At 54.3% G+C, this 21,290-nt stretch overlaps 1 protein-coding gene across 7 annotated transcripts in view; it reads right to left on the reverse strand.

The window, feature by feature from the left end:
• Nucleotides 1-21,290, reverse strand: part of NINL (ninein like) — a 190,609-nt gene that overhangs the window by 39,256 nt on the left and 130,063 nt on the right. For all 7 annotated transcript variants that reach the window (XM_037811299.1, XM_037811301.1, XM_037811297.1 and 4 more), the window contains 4 exons: nt 6,084-6,258; nt 4,482-4,592; nt 3,789-3,869; nt 1,701-1,809 (listed from right to left, as the gene is read on the reverse strand). In XM_037811299.1, coding sequence (XP_037667227.1) covers nt 1,701-1,809; nt 3,789-3,869; nt 4,482-4,592; nt 6,084-6,258 — 476 coding nt within the window. The remainder of the gene's footprint in view (nt 1-1,700; nt 1,810-3,788; nt 3,870-4,481; nt 4,593-6,083; nt 6,259-21,290) is intronic.

A 21,290-nucleotide genomic window follows, 5' to 3' on the forward strand; every position in this document is an offset into this window, starting at 1 on the left:
TGGAGACTGGGGTTACCCGGGGGCCATCAACCAGTCAAGCTCACAGGACGGAGCTCCAGTGAAAGCTCTGGACACCGAGGCCTGGCTGAGCAATGCTGGCTGGCAACACTCTGTGCATGTTGTCATGGGTGGATGCTGGGACAGTCACCCATCCTGACCCCAAAGGGAGCACAGAAGCTGGGGGCAGGGAATGCCCCTATCTGCCCCACGTGTGCACCTGTACTTGGCTCACTTTAATCTCTTTTCCCTCCGATGAACCGTAAACATGAGGGCAGCAGTTTCCAGTGAGTTCGGAGAGTCCTAGTGAATTCCTGAACCCGAGGGTGATTTGACAGATCACCACTCCCCCCTCAACTTGCTGCTGGTGCTACAAGGGAGGGTGTTCTTGTGGCAACTCTGCCCTTAGATTTTGCGAGTTGGCCTAACTCTGGGTTCCCATGTTGGCTCTTTTAGGTGCAAATTTTCTCTTCTTTTATTAAACAAATAGCTTTAGGGCAACACGGGAGTTCCCTGAGCTCTCAGAGCTCCAGAGGGGAGATGATGATCTCTGAGGTTGCTGTGACTTGTGACGCCTGGAGGCAGTCGGGGCTGTGGGGCTGTGGCACACCCCAATCTCTGTCCTCCACAGGGACCACGGCGACCGCGAGGACGGCTGTGCCATCAGAACCCCTCATTCTGGTCTCCAGAGCAGCCATGAACACTTGGACACGGGCCCTCGGGGCCTCTCAGCACTGGCAAGAGCAGGACTGGAGCCTGCTCAGAACCTCGATGGCTGGGAGAGTGAGGGAGCATGAGGCCCTGTGCTTCTCTAATTACAACTCAGACAACAGCTCGGTGCATGACACAGGGCGGGTGCTTGGCTGCTCGGAGCTGCTGGGAAGGGCCCCGCCGCCCCTCAGTGCCCAGGGCAGGGCCCCTCCCCACACCGCAGACTCGTCCTTGGTCCCCCCACATGGGCTCCTACCCAGAGCGGGACATCTCCCAGCACTCCCTCCCTCCCTCCACCTGTGTCCTCTCCAGGCTGAGTCACTCAGTGGACTTTAATGCGATTTATTCCCCTTCCTTTGTGAGAGCTGTCACAGAAACCGATTCGCAGATCATAGAATAATCTGTGCCAGACCGGGAGTTACGATCTGGGCTGGGAGAACACAGTGCTCGTGCTCCCCTCCTCTCTCTGGAGAACACGGTCCCTGTGCTCCCTTCCTCTCTCTGGAGAATGCAGTCCCCGTGCTCCCCTCCTCTCTCTGGAGACACAGTCTCCGTGCTCCCTCTCCTTTCTCTCTGGAGAATGCTGTCCCTGTCCCCCTCCTCCTCTGTCTGGAGTATTTGGTCCCCATATCCCCCCATCTTCTTGCCTCTTCTCCCTTTGCCGAGATGCCTATTTACTGAATCCCCTTTGCCCAGCGGTGCTGATCACGTGTCCCGTAGTCTAGTTTGATCCCCACCACAGCCCCTTGAGGGCTATTTGGAAACATCCCCTGCAGTCTAGATGTGTTCCCCATGAGGTCACGACAGGGTCACAATAAAGACTTCCAGCAGTTTTATCTAAACATTCAATCAAGAGCTCTCCACCACCACTGCTCTGGGGTGTCCCGTGAACCCCCAGCCTTGATCACGGCACCTCCCCACTGCAGGGGGGCTCCCTCCCCCACCGAGCCCCGCGATCAAGACCCGACCACCCACCCAGATTAGGGCTCTACCTTCCGGGACGCCTCCCAGGGGCTGTCGTCCCGCAGGCCGTGTGTCATGCAGCCGGGCCCGCAGGCCTTCCAGCTCCACCTGCAGCTCGTCGTTGCGGTCCTGCAGCTCCTGTCCAGGCAGAGGGGAAACCTGGTTCCGTGGCTGTGGCCACAGGGCCCCAGGCCCAGCTCGGACAGGGAGATGGTGGGGCCCGAGGGCCGTCTCTAGGGTGGGCCAGACCGCTTGGTACTTCTCAATAGAAGGTCGGCAAGCGTCCAGCACACGGTAGAGCTTTGAGTCCCAACTCCAAGCACATGCACGTACACCAGAGCTGTGGTTCCTAACCATAGGTGACTCAGACAGGGCCATTTCCTCACCTTCCTCAAGCCCGTGTCACTTCCTCGTGCGTGTGCGAGAGCGGGCACCCATACACCACTGCTCCCAACAGGGCCAACTCTGTTCCTGGGAAATATACCCGGGGGCATTCAGATGTACAGGGCCAGGAGGTGAACAAGTCACCTTCAGATGGTTCAGAGAAAAACTATATACATATATTCACAACCATATGCACACACATAGCACGTGTGCCAAGAGAGCAAAGGGGATAAAACGTTAACAGCAGGTGTGTCTGGATAAAGGGGATGTAGGTGTTCCTTGCACTATTTTCAGTTTTGTAACTTTTGGTAAGTTTGAAGTTATTTTGAAACAAAAATTTCCAAAATTCTCCAAATGTTAGTTTGAAACATCCCCAAATATCCAAAAGGACAGTGTGAAAATTTCCTAATAAACAGTGAGCACTAAAACAGAAAATATTTCTGCTGTTTCAAAAATTTAAACGTCAAGAACCAAAAGTGAAATGAGCACCAGCTCTTTGAGTAACAAAGTTGTGTTAAAGAAAAGAAGCAATTTACATTTGTTTGCAAAACTCAGTGTGCTAAGGTAACAGGTTAATAATAAAATAAAAAAAAAAAGGTTCTGAGTCTATTTGACAAGCTTAAATGGAAAGAAAAAATATAGCATGAAATGACAATCCCTGGTAGAAAGCTGCCTGTACATTCCATCTGCTGTGCCCCCCCCAGCTCAAAACACACCGATCAAGTTCAGAAAGAGGCAGACACAGCTCACACCACACTGCAGAATTAAACAGTGCAGGGAAAAGTGGTGGGGGCACCTCCAGACCTGGACGCTGGGGTCCAAGGAAACCCACGGGATGGGGGGCCATGGGCTCACTGCAAACCTCAGACCACCACGGGCTCACCTTTATCCTCTGGTGTTGCCAAGGCAACATGCGTCAGGAACAAAGATCAACTCTTAGTTTCAATTGGAGGGAAATAGTAAGCACTGAATTGACACTAGGCCCTTCAAACCCAGCTGCTCTACACCACACATTCTGTTCTCTGGCACCCCGTGAATTAATTACAAGCTTCGAGGATAGATGTTTTCCCTTCCCCCCATCTGCTCAACTTTCAGATCATGTAGAATTACTCTATGACTCTTTGTCCACTTAACCATGACCGTAATACCATCCCCAGAAATAATCACGGATTTTTAGCATGAGGTGACTTAGAGCAAAGACTTGCAAGCAGACTTACAAGTGGAAAGAAATAGATGTACCTAAAACCAGTGATCTGTGGGAGATAAGACAAACTGCATCTACCTCCACACCCCACAAGGTAACTCAATCGTGCTGACCTGATGAGATTAAGCCACTTTCAGCTAAGCGCATCTTCAGATAGTTATAAATTATGGTGCTCAACTTTGAGAAACGTGTTATAATTACTTATTATTCAAGCAAATCTGCAGGACCAATAAATGAGCAAACAGTAAACTTCACTGGCATTCTTAGATTTTTCTTCTCATTCCTGGGCAGGGAGGTCTGGGGGCTCTGCCAGTGAAGCCAGAGGCAGGAAACCCACCGGTCCCCCCCAGGCCCTGCTATGCTCGGCTGCAGACCAGGATAGAGGGTTGGCAGGGAAGGGGCAGTGCTGTATGAGGCCTCGGGTACCAAGTCAGCAAGGAGGAAAGAAATGGAGCTGATGATGCTGAAGACAGCTCAGAGGGGGGCCCCCCAGTTCCCCAGCTCCCCAGCCCAGCTCCCCGGCACCTACCCTGCACTTGAGCTCATATTCCTTCAGGATGCCCGCAAACCGCTCTTCCTGCAGGAAGAGCTCCGCGTTCTGGGGTTCCAGCTGGAAGTCAGAGTGGGGACGAAAACAGAGATGACGGCAGGGGCCCTCGAGGTGGGCCCTCTGTGGGGTCCCTCCCTCTATCCCCTCCAGTGCTTGGGGTCTGCGAGCTGCGCTGACTTCCATCCCTCAACAGGACCAGCATCTCCAGCATCTTCCATCCCTTGCCTTGTTTAAAAGGTCTCAAGGGCAGAAGGGCTTTTCTGGATTTATCGGAGTGGCTAGCGCTCACCGCCCTGCAGCCTCTGGGCCTGGGAGCCCTCTGCCCAGCCTCTGCCTCCCGCACAGTCTCTTGCCTCTGCCCCCTTCTCCTGCTGGCCAGGGGCAGGATTGGGGAGGGGGCTCCTGTGCCCCCTAAGACACCCAAAGAGCCACCACTTTAAGGACTGTCCAGATGGCACCAGCCTCCGCTCGAACAGGGCCTGCAGGTGCTGGCATTTCTGCCTCTGCCTGGCCACAGAAGGGAGGAAAGCAGAGCAAAATCATTGCACTAACTTTCTCTGCAACAATTTCCAGAGACAAACTCTGACTTCAGTTACCAGGTCTTCCTTTCACAGATGTTGGCCACCTTCACCCTGGCCCTGCCCTGCTCTTATAACCAGGCGAAGGACTTGCCTTGTCCTTCAACACAAACTCGAGGTCACTCTGCAGTTTCAGGACCAGCTTCTCCGATTCTGACAGCTTCTCCACGACTTCGAGAATCTCCTTCTGTAAGCGGCTATTTTCCTACGGGACACAGGCCAGGGTTTGCCTTCTAAGCGAGAGGCTTTCGCTGCGGTGGTCGTGGCTGGGAAGTGCGAGGAGTCAGGGCTCGCTGCCCTCCGCACCAGGTGAGGGGCCTTGCGGGGAGCCCCACAGCCCCCCACCAGCCCCCCAGGCTCTCACGGCACCCCTCGCTTTTCCTGCCGTAGTTACTCCTCCTGCCCTGAGTGTTCCGAAAGGTCGTGGTCCTGAGGAACGGAAGAGTGGCTGGTGACACGGCATTTCTGAGCCGTTTCCTAAACAAGGGACTTGAACCTGCACCAGCGCAGCTCACAGGGTGCCGGGGGGAAGAGTGGGCACATGCAGAGCTGGAGATGGGGAAGGGTGGGCTTGCAAGACCCCACAGGGCCAGGTGTCCAAGGAGCAGGAGGTACGTCATCTACTTTCAAATGCTTAGAAGAACAGATCATTAGATAAGTGGCAGATAGGTAGGCAGGTAGAAAGATCAATAGGAATAGGTAGGTAGATAAGAGATAGACAGACGACGGAAGGATGAACGATTAGACAGAGAGAGATAGGTTCCTAGATAAATAGAATGACAAAGCAAACGTGACAAAAGATTAAAAGTTTGTGGAGCTGGGTATCTGGGTGGGACGCTGGTACTCTCTGTATGGGTTTTATATTATTTTTGCAGTTGTCCTGCAAGGTGAAAATTATTATAAAATAAAAAGTTAAAAAAAAAAAAAAAGCCCATAGCAGGGCTGAGAGGGAAAAGAAAAGCGTAGGGCAGAGCCAGGAAGGAGGCAGGTGGGGTTTGGGGGTCCAGGATGATGGTGGCCTGGGGTCAGCATGTCTGCATCCCACCCACCCAGGGGGGCTCAGCCCGGCCCCTCGTGCGCCACCTCCTGCCCTCTCCCCAGACGCCTTGGGACTCTGCGAGCTCACATCCAGGCACTGGAACAGCTGCCTCCTGCTCACTCCTAAGAGACATGAGTGCTGGGGCCAGATGTGGGGGTGTGGTGTGGCCGGGGGCCCCCACCAAAGCTCAGGCGCAAGCTCGGGGCTCCCGCGGGGTGGGCTCGGGTTTGGGTCTCTTTTGCTAACTCCATATTGTGCTCGCGGCCTCTGGGGTGCAGGACGGATGCAGCTGCTGCTACAGAGCTTCCCTGGCCATTGTCCCCCTACCCTGGAGCCAAAAAGCATCCGTAGTTCTGGCCGCGTTTTGCCCTATCTGCCCCTCCATGGCCACGCTGAGATGGACTCCCGGGCGTGGGACTGAACCCGCGGGTACTGCCTGGCGTGTCACACGTCTGAGCTCAAGGTGTATTGGGAAACGGGACTCTCCCTGGCTGTGGCAAATGGTCCTCAGTTTGAAAATCACAGATGTTTCCTGACCACTGAAATTGTCGGCTTTTTGAGGCAACTGGAATCTGATGAGTCTGATACAGCCTTGATTAGGAAGATTTGGGGTAGGAGAGGTTGGACTCTGAGTCGTTGCCCACATGGCCGTCCTACCTTCCAGGTGAGGGTCAGTCTCTCCCGGAGCTGCGTCGCCTCTGTCTGCAGGCGCTCGACGTCCTGCTCCAGCTCAGCCCTCTGCCTGGCGCTCTGCTGCTGGATCAGTTCCCGCTCCGTCTCTGCCTCCGACTGGAGGAGGGCCAGCCGGCCTCTGTAGCCCTGCTCCAGGTGTCTGCAAAATGCACACGCACGCACCATGAGCTCCTACAGGACGCCCCCTGCACCCCATCCAGACCCGCCCTCTCCTGCCTGCTCTGAAGCCCCATGCCCTGAGTATTTGAGCAGCTACGTCCTGGACTCAAATGGCCCGTCTGCTGGATGGTAGCTGTTTTTCCTTAGCAAAGCTGCAAGCACTTCCACGGCAGGCCCTCCTGGAAACACTCCACAGGCTTGGCGGTGGATGCGTGTTCCTCCCTGGCTAGCAGATCCGTCAGAGGCGAAGGTGAACCACATGGGGCAGGGGAGCTAAGTGGGCTCAGGGTGTAAACACCAGCGGACTGAACCTCTGGAGCACCCCGCAGAGAGCACAGAGCTCTGGGAAGGTCCCGCGGCCGCCCCCTTGCACACTTCCGTTACAGAGCACATACACGCTAACTCCTTTGATAACCAAATCACCTAAAAGTAACACTCCTCACTCAGGACTAGGCTATGAAAAGCAAATGCCCAGAGTAATCCCAGGAAACAGGAGGCGTTTTATTTCTTCACAAGGTCTTCTGCATTTATCTTCTGTAATATCCATTTCTGTATAAAAGGAAAATCGGGGCTGAATCTTAATCTTGATACTGAAACAGCCGCTTACCAGGGCTGTTCAAACGTATTCTGTCCAGACTAGGAAGAGTGAGACTGACTTCAGCAGAAGGCCAGACGCTTTAACAACTCAGTGTAAGGGGATGCCTGGGAATCACCTTCCAGCCGAGAGGGCCCAGGCTTTTTTTTTTTTTTTTTAATTCAGTTTTATTGAGATACATTCGCAATCACCCATGGTGTACAATCAACTGTTCACAGTACCATCATATAGTTGTGCATTCATCACCCCAATCTATTTTTGAACATTTTCCTTATATCAGAAAGAATAAGAATAAGAAATAAAAGTAAAAAAGAAATCCAAATCATTCCCTTCATCCCACCCTATTTTTCATTTAGTTTTTGTCCCCATTTTTCTACTCATCCATCCATACACTGGATAAAGGGAGTGTGAGCCCCAAGGTCTTCACAATCACACCGCCAGAGGGTCTGGACTTTTAATCCCAGAACTTTAAGGAATGAACACCCCAAGGAAGGAAAATGCAGAAATAGCAACTGTTACTTAGAGAAAAACAGCATGATAAATTTGACTAATGTAACACTCTACAAAACTTTGGGGCACTTTTAAAAATTTATATTTGATTGTATCGCTCCATTCCTTAAAAATCCCTTGGAATATCCCACAAAAGGGAAATGGCTAAACAAAATCAGGTAGACCCACTTAATGGTATGTCCTGCAACCACCAGAAATGATGGTTAGAAAAGTATTTGTTGGGCAAAGATAATCAAGAGTGGGTTGAGCTAAGTAAAAAACAACCGGGTTATAGAGAGTAAATATAATGTGATATGATTTTGAAAAGAATTACAGGCATAGACAAAAGACGTGAAGGACATCAAAAATGTTGGGAGTGATAGCCACTGGGGAGTGATATTTCTGGTTTTACTTTTCCTCTTATTTGCATTTCCCAAATTTTCTATAACAAATATGTAGTAGTTATTACTTTTATAATAAATACCCAGCGCAATCATATGAGTTATTTCCAGAAACCTACTGATAATTCTCCTTCGTTGATTGGGTTAAAACCTGAAGACACCGCGTGGTCCAGGAGGCCTTTTGAGCTTCAGCTGGAGATGTCCTGGACTGAGATATCAACTTAGAGCTTATGATTCTCTGAGCCCAGGAAAGACACAGTACAAAACTCTTCCTGGATAGGAGGGACTACACCTGACAAATCCTTACTGAAGCAAATCCATTCTCAGTGACTGGGGCAGTTTGGAGCCATGGACCCCAGAAAAACATGTTCTTAAACTTAATCCCTTCCTGTGCGTGGGAGCCACTGCAAGTACGACCTTCTGATGAGGTGAGTTCAGGTAACCCAGGAAGGGTCTTAATCCTGTTACTGAAGGCCTCATAGAGAAGGTCACAGAGGGAGAGAAAAAAGGCACGGAGGAAGTAGCCCAAAGCTGAAAGCCAATGGAACCCAGAGGAGGGGGGGGGGGTCACGAGAGGCCACCATGTGACTGAGGAGCCAAGGGCCAAGGATCGCCGGCAGCCAGCCCCAGAACGCGTCTCCAGGAAGAAAGCATTGCCTTGATGACACCCGGCTTTGGACTTGCCCTCGTCTCAAAACCATGAGCCCAAAACTTCCCACTGGTTAAAACAACCCATTGCATGGGATTTGTGTTAGCAACAAGGAAATGAAAAAAGTTACTCAAAACAGATCCTCCAAAATCAATTCACATTTAGCTTTTGAATCCAACTGTTTAATTATCAAACAAACAAGAGTTTTCTTCCTTGAACACCCAGTAACTGAGGGCTGGGAAGCTGGCCAGCGGAGGAGAGCGAGAGGAGCTCATGTGGAAGTCAGACTTTGCTGCGAGCAGTCCATAGAGAGAAAAGTCGGGATGGCCCCTGAGTGCCCCGTGCCTGACCCAGGGGTCTCGAAAGCAGTGCCAACAAAAAGCCACTTGAATCCATCTTGTGCTCCCTCAGGTTAGAGCCTAACACGTTGGAAATAGCAGAAATGAGGCTGAAGATGACACATTGTTAAAACAACTGCAAGGAGGAAGGAGGGGCGTCCAGAATGAGGAAACGATGCTCTAGCAACCCCGCTGTTGTTTTCTTCTGACGTCCTCTCAGTTCTGAATCAGTGAAATGGTTTCCTTCTGTGGAGGTGTGCGGGACACTGATTACGTGCTTCAACTTGGCGGGCCTGGGCTGGGGGACCTGATCAGCCCCTGGGGAGGGTGGTGGGCACGGGCGACAGCGCCCTCCGCAGCCCCCCGGGCCTGGGAAAGTGAGGCCGGAGGCAAGCCCCATTTCCTCACCCAAAATACCACTGTTAGGGGAGGCTTGCCGGAGGGAACCGCCTTTTCCCCACCCCCTTATCTTGCCCGGACACTCCCCGTTGCCAGTGCAACTCCCATTACCACCAGTGCGCATACATTGTTGCCAGACACCGTTACCGGAGCAACTCTCGCCCCTTTTCAATCAACCTCCGCGCCCTCTCAGAACCAATCCAAGCCTTTAACCTCTACAGCTACCCCGCCCTCTAAACGCCCGATATAAGCTTGTACTCTCCCCTAATAAACTCTCTTGGCTTCTTCACCCTAAAAGAACCGTGTCCCGCCTGTTCCTTTCTCGCCGCCCTCCATACTTTGCACGCCACCCCGCCGGGGACCTGGCCAAGTCCCCCGCCTCGCCCTCGCCTCCGGGAAAGAGCCCCCCACCGCCGGTACCCTCCGAGCAATCCTGGGAGCCTAGGATTTAGCAACCGGCCGCCACCCCCCCCCCCCAGACGAATCAACTGCGACCGCAACTGGCGCCCAACGTGGGGCCCCTGGAATTAAAAGTCCTCTCCACGCAGCGGTCCAGTAAAACCACCCGCTCGCCCGGACGCCTCTCCAGCTCCCCTTCTCCTCGCCTGCAAAGTAAGGGCCGCCTCTCCCTCGCCGCCCCGCGGAGCCGCCTCTCCCTCGCCGCCCCGCGGAGCCGCCTCTCCCTCGCCGCTCCACGTCCGGAGCCACCTCTCCCACGCCGCTCCGCGCCCGGGCCGCTCTTCCTTTCCTGTGTTAACCTAACTCTTACCCCCGACTACCTTTCGTCTTCTCTTCCTATGTCCCCCCATTCCTCCTAACACTCTTCCTCCAGTAGCTTTCCCTCTTCCCCTCCATTACTTTGCTGTGGTCCTTTGTGTCTTTGTTTCTTTGTTTCGCGCGGTGTGCCTCTTTGCGACCGCCCCCCCCCCAAACTGCTCTCGCTACTAGAGGCTCCTGCCTTCTATTCTCGCCGTCTCCTTCGGCCTCGCGACCACGGTTTACCTCATTTTCTTTACTCAATAATCAACCCCCCTTTTTCTTTTCTCACTCCGCTATGGGTAATCGTCTACCTGCACGCCAAGCACCCCAAGTTCGTGCTCTGGCTGGTCTCCTAGACACACATTGCTGTAAGGTGTCTGTCCGGCAGCTGCAAGTATACTGGGACCTCCTGCTGCCCTTTAACCCATGGCTCACCACTTGCCATCTTTGGGACCCTGTTACTTATGATCGCCTTATTGATCGGGTCACCAACGCCGTGGAACATGAGAGCAAGCGCTTCCCTCCCGGCTTGCTCCCCACCTTAATAACCGTCCGCTCCTGCCTTCAAGGCTCCCTCCCCCCTGATCGAGGCACCATTAAATCCAAGGAGGCCCTATCAACCCAGTCAACAGATTCAGACAGCGATACTAATGTAGACCACGATTCGGACACAGAGTCCTTAGTCGAGCAAATTAACAACGCGCTCAAAGTAACTCCCAAAAAACAAAATAACACTGAGCCTCGCCAAGATGGCGAACTTCCTCCTCCTCCTTCTTCTTCCATCGAGGGGAGGAAGTGCTCCGGCGATGACGTCAGCTCTAAGCTGGGCCGGAAACCGCAAGCGCTTTACCCCGCCCTTTCACAGGGCGGAGCTAGTCCACCATCTTATGCCTTAGCCACTCCCACCGCGCCGCCGTCTTGCGACGCTTGGGGCCTCCCACTTCCGCCTCCCCCTCCGGCGAGCTCCCCCTCGGAGCCGCTACCAGCAGCTGCCGCCGCTCCTCCCACCCTGCCGGCAAATAACCCCTGGCTGCCTTCTACACCTCAAGGCAACCCTTGGGGCAACGCTCCCCCTACCCCCACTCCCGCGCCAAGCCCTCTGCAAGCGCGTCCTCCTTTCTCTCGTGCTTTTCGCTGCTTTCCTCTTAACCTTACCCCCACACCACAGAAACCGTATAACTGGTATCCCATTGACTGTGATACTATCAAGCAGCTTCGCAGGGCCGTCAAGGAAGACGGGTTAAGTAGCCCATACGCTTCCCAATTACTACAGGATATCGCCATGGACTTTTGCCTCCCCCAAGACTGGGCCTCGCTTGCCCGTACCATTCTTAACCCCGGCCAGTTTGTTGATTGGCGTGCTCACTTCCAGGCGGAAGCAGCTAGGCAGAGCGAGCAAGACGCAGCCACTGGGGCCACTCATCCCCCCGAGGCTTACCTGGGCACGGAAGCGTTTATAAATGCATCCGCCTATATTAATGCGCCTGCCACCTTTTGGCCTATCCTTCGGGGAATCGCCTTGCGAGCTTTTGCCAACTGCTCTGCCTGTCGGCCTAATAAATTCACCAAGCTCTTCCAGGAGCCGAGTGAGCCTTTCGCCACCTTTGTCTCCAGAGTCGAAGAAACCTGCGCCAGGAAGGTAAGTGATCCCCAGGCCCAATATTACATGTGCCCATCCTCAAATCCTGGAAAATCGTACTGTAATTCCCCCAACGAGTACTACTGTGCATACTGGGGGTGTGAAACATTAGCCACTAATTGGAAGCCTCCTGTTCCTAATCATTACCTTACCTTAAAATGGACCCCTACAGGGTGCAAACTCCCTACAGTTAACTGGCTCGGCCGAGAAAGCGAGGAATCCTGCACACATCTTAATCTTACAGTGCAGCTCCGCACTGATCCCTCCTGGTTACTCGGTCAAACTTGGGGCTTCAGAATCTATGAGAAAGGAGCCGACCGAGAATCACTTATTCTCATAAAAAAGGAGGCTGCAAACCAACCATGCCAAAATACTGCATTAAAAACACCCTCTGGCATAGGTCCCAACCAAGTCATTAACCCCCTTTTTCCACAGCTCTCCAGCCGCACCTCAGCTCCAACCAGCCGCACCTCAGCTGCAAACAACGCATCGCCAACACCACCACCCCAACCTTTTCTGCCCCCCTCTCATTACTCCTCTCCCCTCCTCGGCCTTATCCAAGCGGCCTTCACCTCAGTGAATTCCTCCAACCCCAATCTTACCTCCTCCTGCTGGCTTTGCCTCTCCACCTCCTCCTCCCTATATGAGCCAGTTGCCTCCAACCTTTCCTTTTCAGAAAATACAGAAAACAGCCCCTCGGAATGCAATTGGAATACCTCTGCCGTCCCCCTAACCTTTCATTCAGTCTCCTTTACAGGAAAGTGCATCCGCCCTCGCTCAAGTAACTCTCCCAACCTCACAGCTTGCGCCGACTACTCATCTCCCAGCAGCTCTGCAAAATTTCTCATCCCTCATAACTCCTCCCAATGGCTCTGCTCCTCTACAGGGCTTACCCCCTGCCTTAACGTGCAAACCCTCAATACAACTAATGAAACTTGCCTCCTAATTGTCCTCATCCCTAGGGTCCTATACCATAGCGAGGAAGACTTCTTCCTCTGCCTGGAAACAACTGCAGCTTCTGCCCTGAGGGACACTGATTACGTGCTTCAACTTGGCGGGCCTGGGCTGGGGGACCTGATCAGCCCCTGGGGAGGGTGGTGGGCACGGGCGACAGCGCCCTCCGCAGCCCCCCGGGCCTGGGAAAGTGAGGCCGGAGGCAGGCCCCATTTCCTTACCCAAAATACCACTGTTAGGGGAGGCTTGCCGGAGGGAACCGCCTTTTCCCCACCCCCCTTATCTTGCCCGGACACTCCCCGTTGCCAGTGCAACTCCCATCACCACCAGTGCGCATACATTGTTGCCAGACACCGTTACCGGAGCAACTCTCGCCCCTTTTCAATCAACCTCCTCGCCCTCTCAGAACCAATCCAAGCCTTTAACCTCTACAGCTACCCCGCCCTCTAAACGCCCGATATAAGCTTGTACTCTCCCCTAATAAACTCTCTTGGTTTCTTCACCCTAAAAGAATCGTGTCCCGCCTGTTCCTTTCTCGCCGCCCTCCATACTTTGCACGCCACCCCGCCGGGGACCTGGCCAAGCCCCCGCCTCGCCCTCGCCTCCGGGAAAGAGCCCCCGCCGCCGGTACCCTCCGAGCAATCCTGGGAGCCTAGGATTTAGCAACCGGCCGCCACCCCCCCCCCCAGACGAATCAACTGCGACCGCAACTGGCGCCCAACGTGGGGCCCCTGGAATTAAAAGTCCTCTCCACGCAGCGGTCCAGTGAAACCACCCGCTCGCCCGGACGCCTCTCCAGCTCCCCTTCTCCTCGCCTGCAAAGTAAGGGCCGCCTCTCCCTCGCCGCCCCGCGGAGCCGCCTCTCCCTCGCCGCTCCACGTCTGGAGCCGCCTCTCCCACGCCGCTCCGCGCCCGGGCCGCTCTTCCTTTCCCGCGTTAACCTAACTCTTACCCCCGACTATCTTTCGTCTTCTCTTCCTATGTCCCCCCATTCCTCCTAACACTCTTCCTCCAGTAGCTTTCCCTCTTCCCCTCCATTACTTTGCTGTGGTCCTTTGTGTCTTTGTTTCTTTGTTTCGCGCGGTGTGCCTCTTTGCGACCGTCCCCCCCAAACTGCTCTCGCTACTAAAGGCTCCTGCCTTCTATTCTCGCCGTTTCCTCGGTTTACCTCATTTTCTTTACTCAATAATCAACCCCCCTTTTTTCTTTTCTCACTCCGCTATGGGTAATCGTCTATCTGCACGCCAAGCACCCCAAGTTCGTGCTCTGGCTGGTCTCCTAGACACACATCGCTGTAAGGTGTCTGTCCGGCAGCTGCAAGTATACTGGGACCTCCTGCTGCCCTTTAACCCATGGCTCACCACTTGCCATCTTTGGGACCCTGTTACTTATGATCGCCTTATTGATCGGGTCACCAACGCCATGGAACATGAGAGCAAGCGCTTCCCTCCCGGCTTGCTCCCCACCTTAATAACCGTCCGCTCCTGCCTTCAAGGCTCCCTCCCCCCTGATCGAGGCCCCATTAAATCCAAGGAGGCCCTATCAACCCAGTCAACAGATTCAGACAGCGATACTAATGTAGACCACGATTCGGACACAGAGTCCTTAGTCGAGCAGATTAACAACGCGCTCGAAGTAACTCCCAAAAAACAAAATAACACTGAGCCTCGCCAAGATGGCGAACTTCCTCCTCCTCCTTCTTCTTCCATCGAGGGGAGGAAGTGCTCCGGCGATGACGTCAGCCCTAAGCTGGGCCGGAAACCGCATGCTCTTTACCCCGCCCTTTCACAGGGCGGAGCTAGTCCACCATCTTATGCCTTAGCCACTCCCACCGCGCCGCCGTCTTGCGACGCTTGGGGCCTCCCACTTCCGCCTCCCCCTCCGGCGAGCTCCCCCTCGGAGCCGCTACCAGCAGCTGCCGCCGCTCCTCCCACCCTGCCGGCAAATAACCCCTGGCTGCCTTCTACACCTCAAGGCAACCCTTGGGGCAACGCTCCCCCTACCCCCACTCCCGCGCCAAGCCCTCTGCAAGCGCGTCCTCCTTTCTCTCGTGCTTTTCGCTGCTTTCCTCTTAACCTTACCCCCACACCACAGAAACCGTATGACTGGTATCCCATTGACTCTGATACTATCAAGCAGCTTCGCAGGGCCGTCAAGGAGGACGGGTTAGGTAGCCCATACGCTTCCCAAATACTGCAGGATCTCGGCATGGACTTTTGCATCCCCCAAGACTGGCCCTCGCTTGCCCGTTCCATTCTTAACCCCTGCCAGTTTGTTGATTGGCATGCTCACTTCCAGGCGGAAGCAGCTAAGCAAAGTGAGCAAGACGCAGCCACTGGAGTCTATCATCACCCCGAAGCCTATCTAGGCACGGGAGCGTTTCTAGATGCGTCTGCTTATATTAATGTCCCTGCCACCTTCTGGACTATCCTCAGAGGCATCGCCTTACGCGCGTTTGCCAACTGCTCTGCCCGTCGACCTGACAACTTTACCAAGCTCCTCCAGGAGCCAAACGAACCTTTCGCCACCTTCGTATCCAGGGTCGAAGAAACCTGCGCTAGAAAAGTTAGCAACCCCCAAGCCCAGCTAGCTCTCACCCGGGAACTCATTCTAGAAGGGGCTAACCCCCCCTGTAAGCAAGCCATTCTCCCCTTGCGGGAAAAAAGTCTAGATGACTGGGTTCTCGCCTGCAGCGCCTTTGACCCAGCTGCCGCGTCCCTAGCCCAGGCTGTCTCTGGCGCTGTCACTGCCGCCTTAGCCGCCACCACAGGTTGCTTTAAGTGCGGGCAGAGTGGCCATTTTGCCCGGGAGTGCCCCAATGCGGAGGTCAACCGCCCGCCTTTCAGGCAACGCAATGGGCGCCCCCCTCCCGCTCCCTGCCCACGCTGCCAGCGTGGCTATCACTGGGCGCGCGATTGCAAGAGCAGCCCCAGAGATATTAGCAAGGATAGCTTAAAAAACCTCTGCTATCCCTGGTGCCCTGACGGCAGTCAGCGCCAGGGCACTGAGCAAGCTTTAAACTCCAAGCGGGGCAAGCGTCAGCCCCGCCCCTAAGAGGCAGCGTGCCGACCGGTTCTAATAAAACTAATCACTTCACCGGCAGCAAAACGCTTCTGTGGACAGTCCCTATCACTCCAGAAAAGCCTACTCGTAAGTTAAGAATAGAGGGGCAATGGTACACGGGCACACTCGATTCAGGGGCAGAAGTCTCTTGCATGCCCGCTCAGTATGCCACCATGTGCATGGTTCTCGATGGTCCCTCGGTAGTGGGAGCCACTGGTACCTCCACCTCTCTTCAGGCCATAGGGCCCATTAAGTGGGAGGATGAAGAGGGCCACTCAGGCACCTTCCGCCCGTTATTTCTACACACCATAGACCAAATTTTATGGGGCCGTGACATCCTCGCCGCCTCTGGGGCAGTGCTTACCACGCAGCCCCCCCAATAATGTGCGCCACTGCTCGTTTAAAACCTCCAGCGCCCGTTCCTCTGCAGTGGGATACTGAGGAACCTATATGGGTGGAGCAGTGGCCCCTTCCCACGCATAAATTAGTGACACTCCAAGCCCTTGTCCAAGAACAATTGGACGCAAGCCACATAGAACCTTCTACTAGTCCCTATAATTCGCCAGTGTTTGTTATTCATAAAAAAGCCACAGGAAAATTTAGGCTCCTCAATGATCTGCGGGAAATCAATAAGCATATTCTTCCAATGGGTTCCCCGCAGCCTGGCCTCCCCCATCCGGTGGCAATCCCGGCCCACTATCATGTAGCCACCATTGACATCAAAGACTGTTTCTTTTCCATCCCGCTACATGAGCGAGACCGCCCGCGCTTTGCCTTTACAGTCCCCGTCCCCAATCACGCGGGCGCGGCTAGCAGGTACCAATGGAAAGTCCTCCCTCAAGGGATGCGTAACAGTCCGGCCATCTGCCAAATGTATGTTAATCACGCAGTGGCCCCCCTGAGAAAGCAGGCCATGCTCATCCATTACATGGATGACATCTTGGTGGCCTCTGAGGACGCCGAGGCACTTCCTCTAATCCTCAAAGACCTCACCACTAATTTAGCTGACCTCGGCCTTACGGTTCAGCCCGATAAAGTTCAAATTGTGCCACCATTAGCCTTCTTAGGGTTTAGTATTAATAGAACCATTGCCCCGTCCGCTCCCCAGCTGGACATACCGGATCGGGTCACTATCACTGAGCTTCAACAGCTCTGCGGTCAGATCAATTGGCTCCGCTCTGCGTTGCCGATCACCACCGCGCAGCTCCAACCACTCTTTATGCTGCTGAGTGTCCCTGAAACCCCGCCGCTAGCAATCTCCCGGCGCATTAAGCTCACCCAGGAGGCAAAGGAAGCCATTGCCGCAATTAACAAGGCACTCGCCGCCTGCTGTCTCAACAGGTTCAGCACTAAAGAGGGCAATCTTATAGCACTCATCCTTCCTACGCCCGGCACACCCATGGGCTGCCTGTGGCAGGAAGGCCCTCTACTTTGGGTGCACCCTGCTAAAAGCCGGCTTAGAAAAATTTGCCCCGCAGTGCGGCTCTGGATCAGCCTAGCTTCAGATCTAGTCACCCTGGCTGTTCATGTATTCGGAGAGCCGCCAGAAAAAATTGTTTGGCCCCTAGACGCAGGCCAAACCCGCCTGCTTATACGTGACAACCCGGACATGCAAATCCTTTTAGAAGGATTTCATGGGGAATTCAGCTGCCACTATCCTAGCCATCGGCTGTTACAGGGACTCGCCAAGCTTCCCTTCCGCAGCCCCTTCCATCCTTTCCCCTCCTCTGCACCCATCCCGGGTGCCACTACCGTCTTTACTGACGCCTCCAAAACCCGTTTCGCCTTCCTCTCTTATTCGCAGGACCATCCAGAACCCCGCCTATTCAGTTATGTCAACCTTCATTCAGTCCAAGTGGGGGAAATTCTGGCAGTGTCATACGCGCTAAACGCCCACTGCAGCCACCCAGTAAACATTTTCACTGACAGCCTCTACACGTATCAGGTCTGCCGAGTCCTCGCATTTTCCACCTTTTTCCCCGGGAACTCGGCCATCGATAAAGTACTTTCTGACCTCAGAAGCATCTTAGAGCATAGACAGGATCCTTGGTTCGTTAGCCACATTCGTAGTCACTCAGGCCTTCCGGGGCCCTTGGCTAATGGCAACAGTATAGTAGACCAAGCGGTCTCAGCTCAAAATACCCAAGCTATGCTAACCCACACAGCAGCCCCTCCGGGGGACGCTGTTAACCAGGCCAAGTTATTGCATTCCAGGTTTCACTTTTCGGCTACGTCATTGCATCATTTATGTGGCCTCCCCCTAGATACCTGTAAACATCTTGTCCGCAATTGTGCAACTTGTGCGCCCTTTACACCGCTTGGCCCCCTGCAACCTCAGGGAGTCAACCCACGAGGCCTAAAACCCAATTCTAGATGGCAAATGGATGTAACTCATGTACCGTCCTTTGGGCGCCTCAAGTATGTACATGTAATAATTGACACCTTCTCGGCCATGTGTTATGCAGTCCCCCTCGCCGGGGAAACGGCCAAACACTGTATCAATGCCCTAAGACAGGGAATTCTCTTCATGGGAGTCCCCTGGGACATAAAAACGGACAATGGGCCTGCCTATCGCAGTGCCTCCTTTGCGGCCTTTCTTCAGTTATATAACATCACCCATCATTTCGGCATCCCTTATAATCCACAGGGACAAGCCATTGTGGAAGCAGTCCATTGCCGCTTAAAAACACAAATTGAAAAAGAGAGGGCAATGCTCCCCCAGGCAACTCCAGGGGACCTTATCATAGCAGCCCTCATTCACCTTAATCTACTGACATTCAATAAAGAAGGACTTTCGCCCCTACATAAACATTGGGGGCCCTCGTATAGGCCCACCCAGGCCCCGATGGTCTACTGGAAGGACCCAGAGAATAACGCCTGGAAGGGTCCCTCCCCACTCCTCGCCCAGGGGCGCGGGTTTGCTTGTGTTTTCCCAGATGATGCAGCACAACCAATCTGGATCCCAGGAAGGGCAATCCGGCCCGCCACCAGCAGCCACGCGTCTGACGAGACGAGAACGCCGTCGTCTCCGCAGCCTGGTGCACCAAATGACAACAGTACACCTGAGCCTGGACCCCAGTCCAAGTGAAACCCCGGAAAAACAAGAAATCAGAGAAATTATACGCCTCTATAGATGGGCAAAAGCCAGCCCCCTACACCTCCTTAACCCCCACCCGAGCATTGCTTCCCTTCTAACGATCATGCTGGCTCTCGCCTCTTCTACCCAGGCTGTCTACCAGCCCCACTCCCCTCACCAGCCTTGGAAATGGACCTTGGCACGGTGGGAAGATTCCACAGTTATACAAACCCATGTTACAGCAGGGCAACCTTCTTTTCTCGTCAACGCCTCTAATCTATTTCCCAACCCTCCCGTTGGCAGTAATGAACACCAATATTATATGTGCCCAGCCTCCAACCCTGGAAAATCGTATTGCAATGCCCCCAATCAATATTATTGTGCCTATTGGGGCTGCGAGACATTAGCTACTGGTTGGAAGCCGTCTAGCGTTGATCACTATCTTACCCTATGCTGGGCCCCCTGGAACTGCAAACCCCGTGATGAGCCTGTTTATTTCAGCACGGACGACAGTTCCCACCTTCCACCCACAGGTACCTGCACTCACCTTAATCTTACCGTGCAACTTCCCACTAATCCCTCCTGGTTACTCGGTCGAACTTGGGGCTTCAGAATCTATAAGGACGGAACCGACCCAGGATCACTTATTCTCATAAAAAAAGAGGCTGCAAACCAACCAGGCCAAAATACTGCATTAAGAACACCCTCTGGCATAGGTCCCAACCAAGTCATTAACCCCCTTTTTCCACAGCTCTCCAGCCGCACCTCAGCTCCAACCAGCCGCACCTCAGCTGCAAACAATGCATCGCCAACCCCACCACCCCGACCTCCTCTACCCCCCTCTCGCTACTCCTCCCGCTACTCTTCTCCCCTCCTCGGCCTTATCCAAGCAGCCTTCACCTCAGTGAATTCCTCCAACCCCAATCTTACCTCCTCTTGTTGGCTTTGCCTCTCCACTTCCTCCCCCCTGTATGAGCCAGTTGCCTCCAACCTCTCCTTTTCAGAAAACACAGAGGACAGCCCCTCGGAATGCAATTGGAATACCTCTGCCGTCCCCCTAACCTTTCATTCAGTCTCCTTTACAGGAAAGTGCATCCGCCCTCGCTCAAGTAACTCTCCCAACCTCACAGCTTGCGCCGACTACTCATCTCCCAGCAGCTCTGCAAAATTTCTCATCCCTCATAACTCCTCCCAATGGCTCTGCTCCTCTACAGGGCTTACCCCCTGCCTTAACGTACAAACCCTCAATACAACTAATGAAACTTGCCTCCTAATTGTCCTCATCCCTAGGGTCCTATACCATAGCGAGGAAGACTTCTTCCTCCGCCTGGAAACAACTGCAGCTTCTGCCCCACTGCAAAAGCGAGAGCCCATCACCGTCCTCACGATTGCCTCCCTCCTAGGTCTTGCAGGCGCTGGCACCGGAATCGCTGCATTAGCCAGTCAAGGCTCCGCCCTAACTCACCTCCGGGTGGCTGCTGACGAGGACATTCGTCACCTACAAGACGCTATTTCCCATCTTAAAAATTCTGTCAATTCCCTCTCTGAGGTAGTGCTCCAAAACCGCCGAGGTCTCGACCTTCTCCTCCTCAAAGAAGGAGGCCTTTGTGCCGCCCTAGGAGAAGAGTGCTGTGTATATGCCAATTCTACGGGTCTCGCCGAGGACAGCCTAAAAAAGGTCCGAGAGGGACTGGAACAACGCAAAAGAGACCGTGAAGCCACCAGCTATTGGTCCCACATCTTTACCCCCCTCCTCCCTTACCTCCTCCCTCTCCTCGGCCCCCTACTAATGATTATTCTAGCTCTCACCTTAGGACCCTGCATTATCCGCAGAATTGTCCAGCTTGTAAGGAAACAAACGGATGCTATTTTCTCCTCGTTCGTGCAAGTCCAGTACCAGCGACTCGCCACCTCTGACGCTCCCTACTCCGAGATGACAACCAACCCTCCGCGACCTCACCGCCACCGGTCAACCCGCCGACCGCGAGGCCCTTCTCGATCGCCTGAACATCGCACCAACCTCGAGCTCCAGCTTCTCTGAACCTCCAACTTTAAACCCCCCACCCTCGTCCATCCCGCAAGCAGCAAGGCCCCTGTCGAGCGCCCGGGCGCCACACCAATGCCGAGCTCCAGCCTCGCTGAGCCACCGTCAACCCCTTTTCCCCTCCCCGACCTCCCCCCTTCCCTCATCCCTTAGCGGGCCTCTCCGGTAAGCTTCTTCCTTTAATTAGAAAAGAAGGGGGAAATGCGGGACACTGATTACGTGCTTCAACTTGGCGGGCCTGGGCTGGGGGACCTGATCAGCCCCTGGGGAGGGTGGTGGGCACGGGTGACAGCGCCCTCCGCAGCCCCCCGGGCCTGGGAAAGTGAGGCCGGAGGCAGGCCCCATTTCCTCACCCAAAATACCACTGTTAGGGGAGGCTTGCCGGAGGGAACCGCCTTTTCCCCATCCCCTTATCTTGCCCGGACACTCCCCGTTGCCAGTGCAACTCCCATTACCACCAGTGCGCATACATTGTTGCCAGACACCGTTACCGGAGCAACTCTCGCCCCTTTTCAATCAACCTCCGCGCCCTCTCAGAACCAATCCAAGCCTTTAACCTCTACAGCTACCCCGCCCTCTAAACGCCCGATATAAGCTTGTACTCTC

This window comes from Choloepus didactylus, chromosome 19 (genome assembly GCF_015220235.1).
Source record: "Choloepus didactylus isolate mChoDid1 chromosome 19, mChoDid1.pri, whole genome shotgun sequence".
NCBI lineage: Eukaryota > Metazoa > Chordata > Mammalia > Pilosa > Megalonychidae > Choloepus > Choloepus didactylus.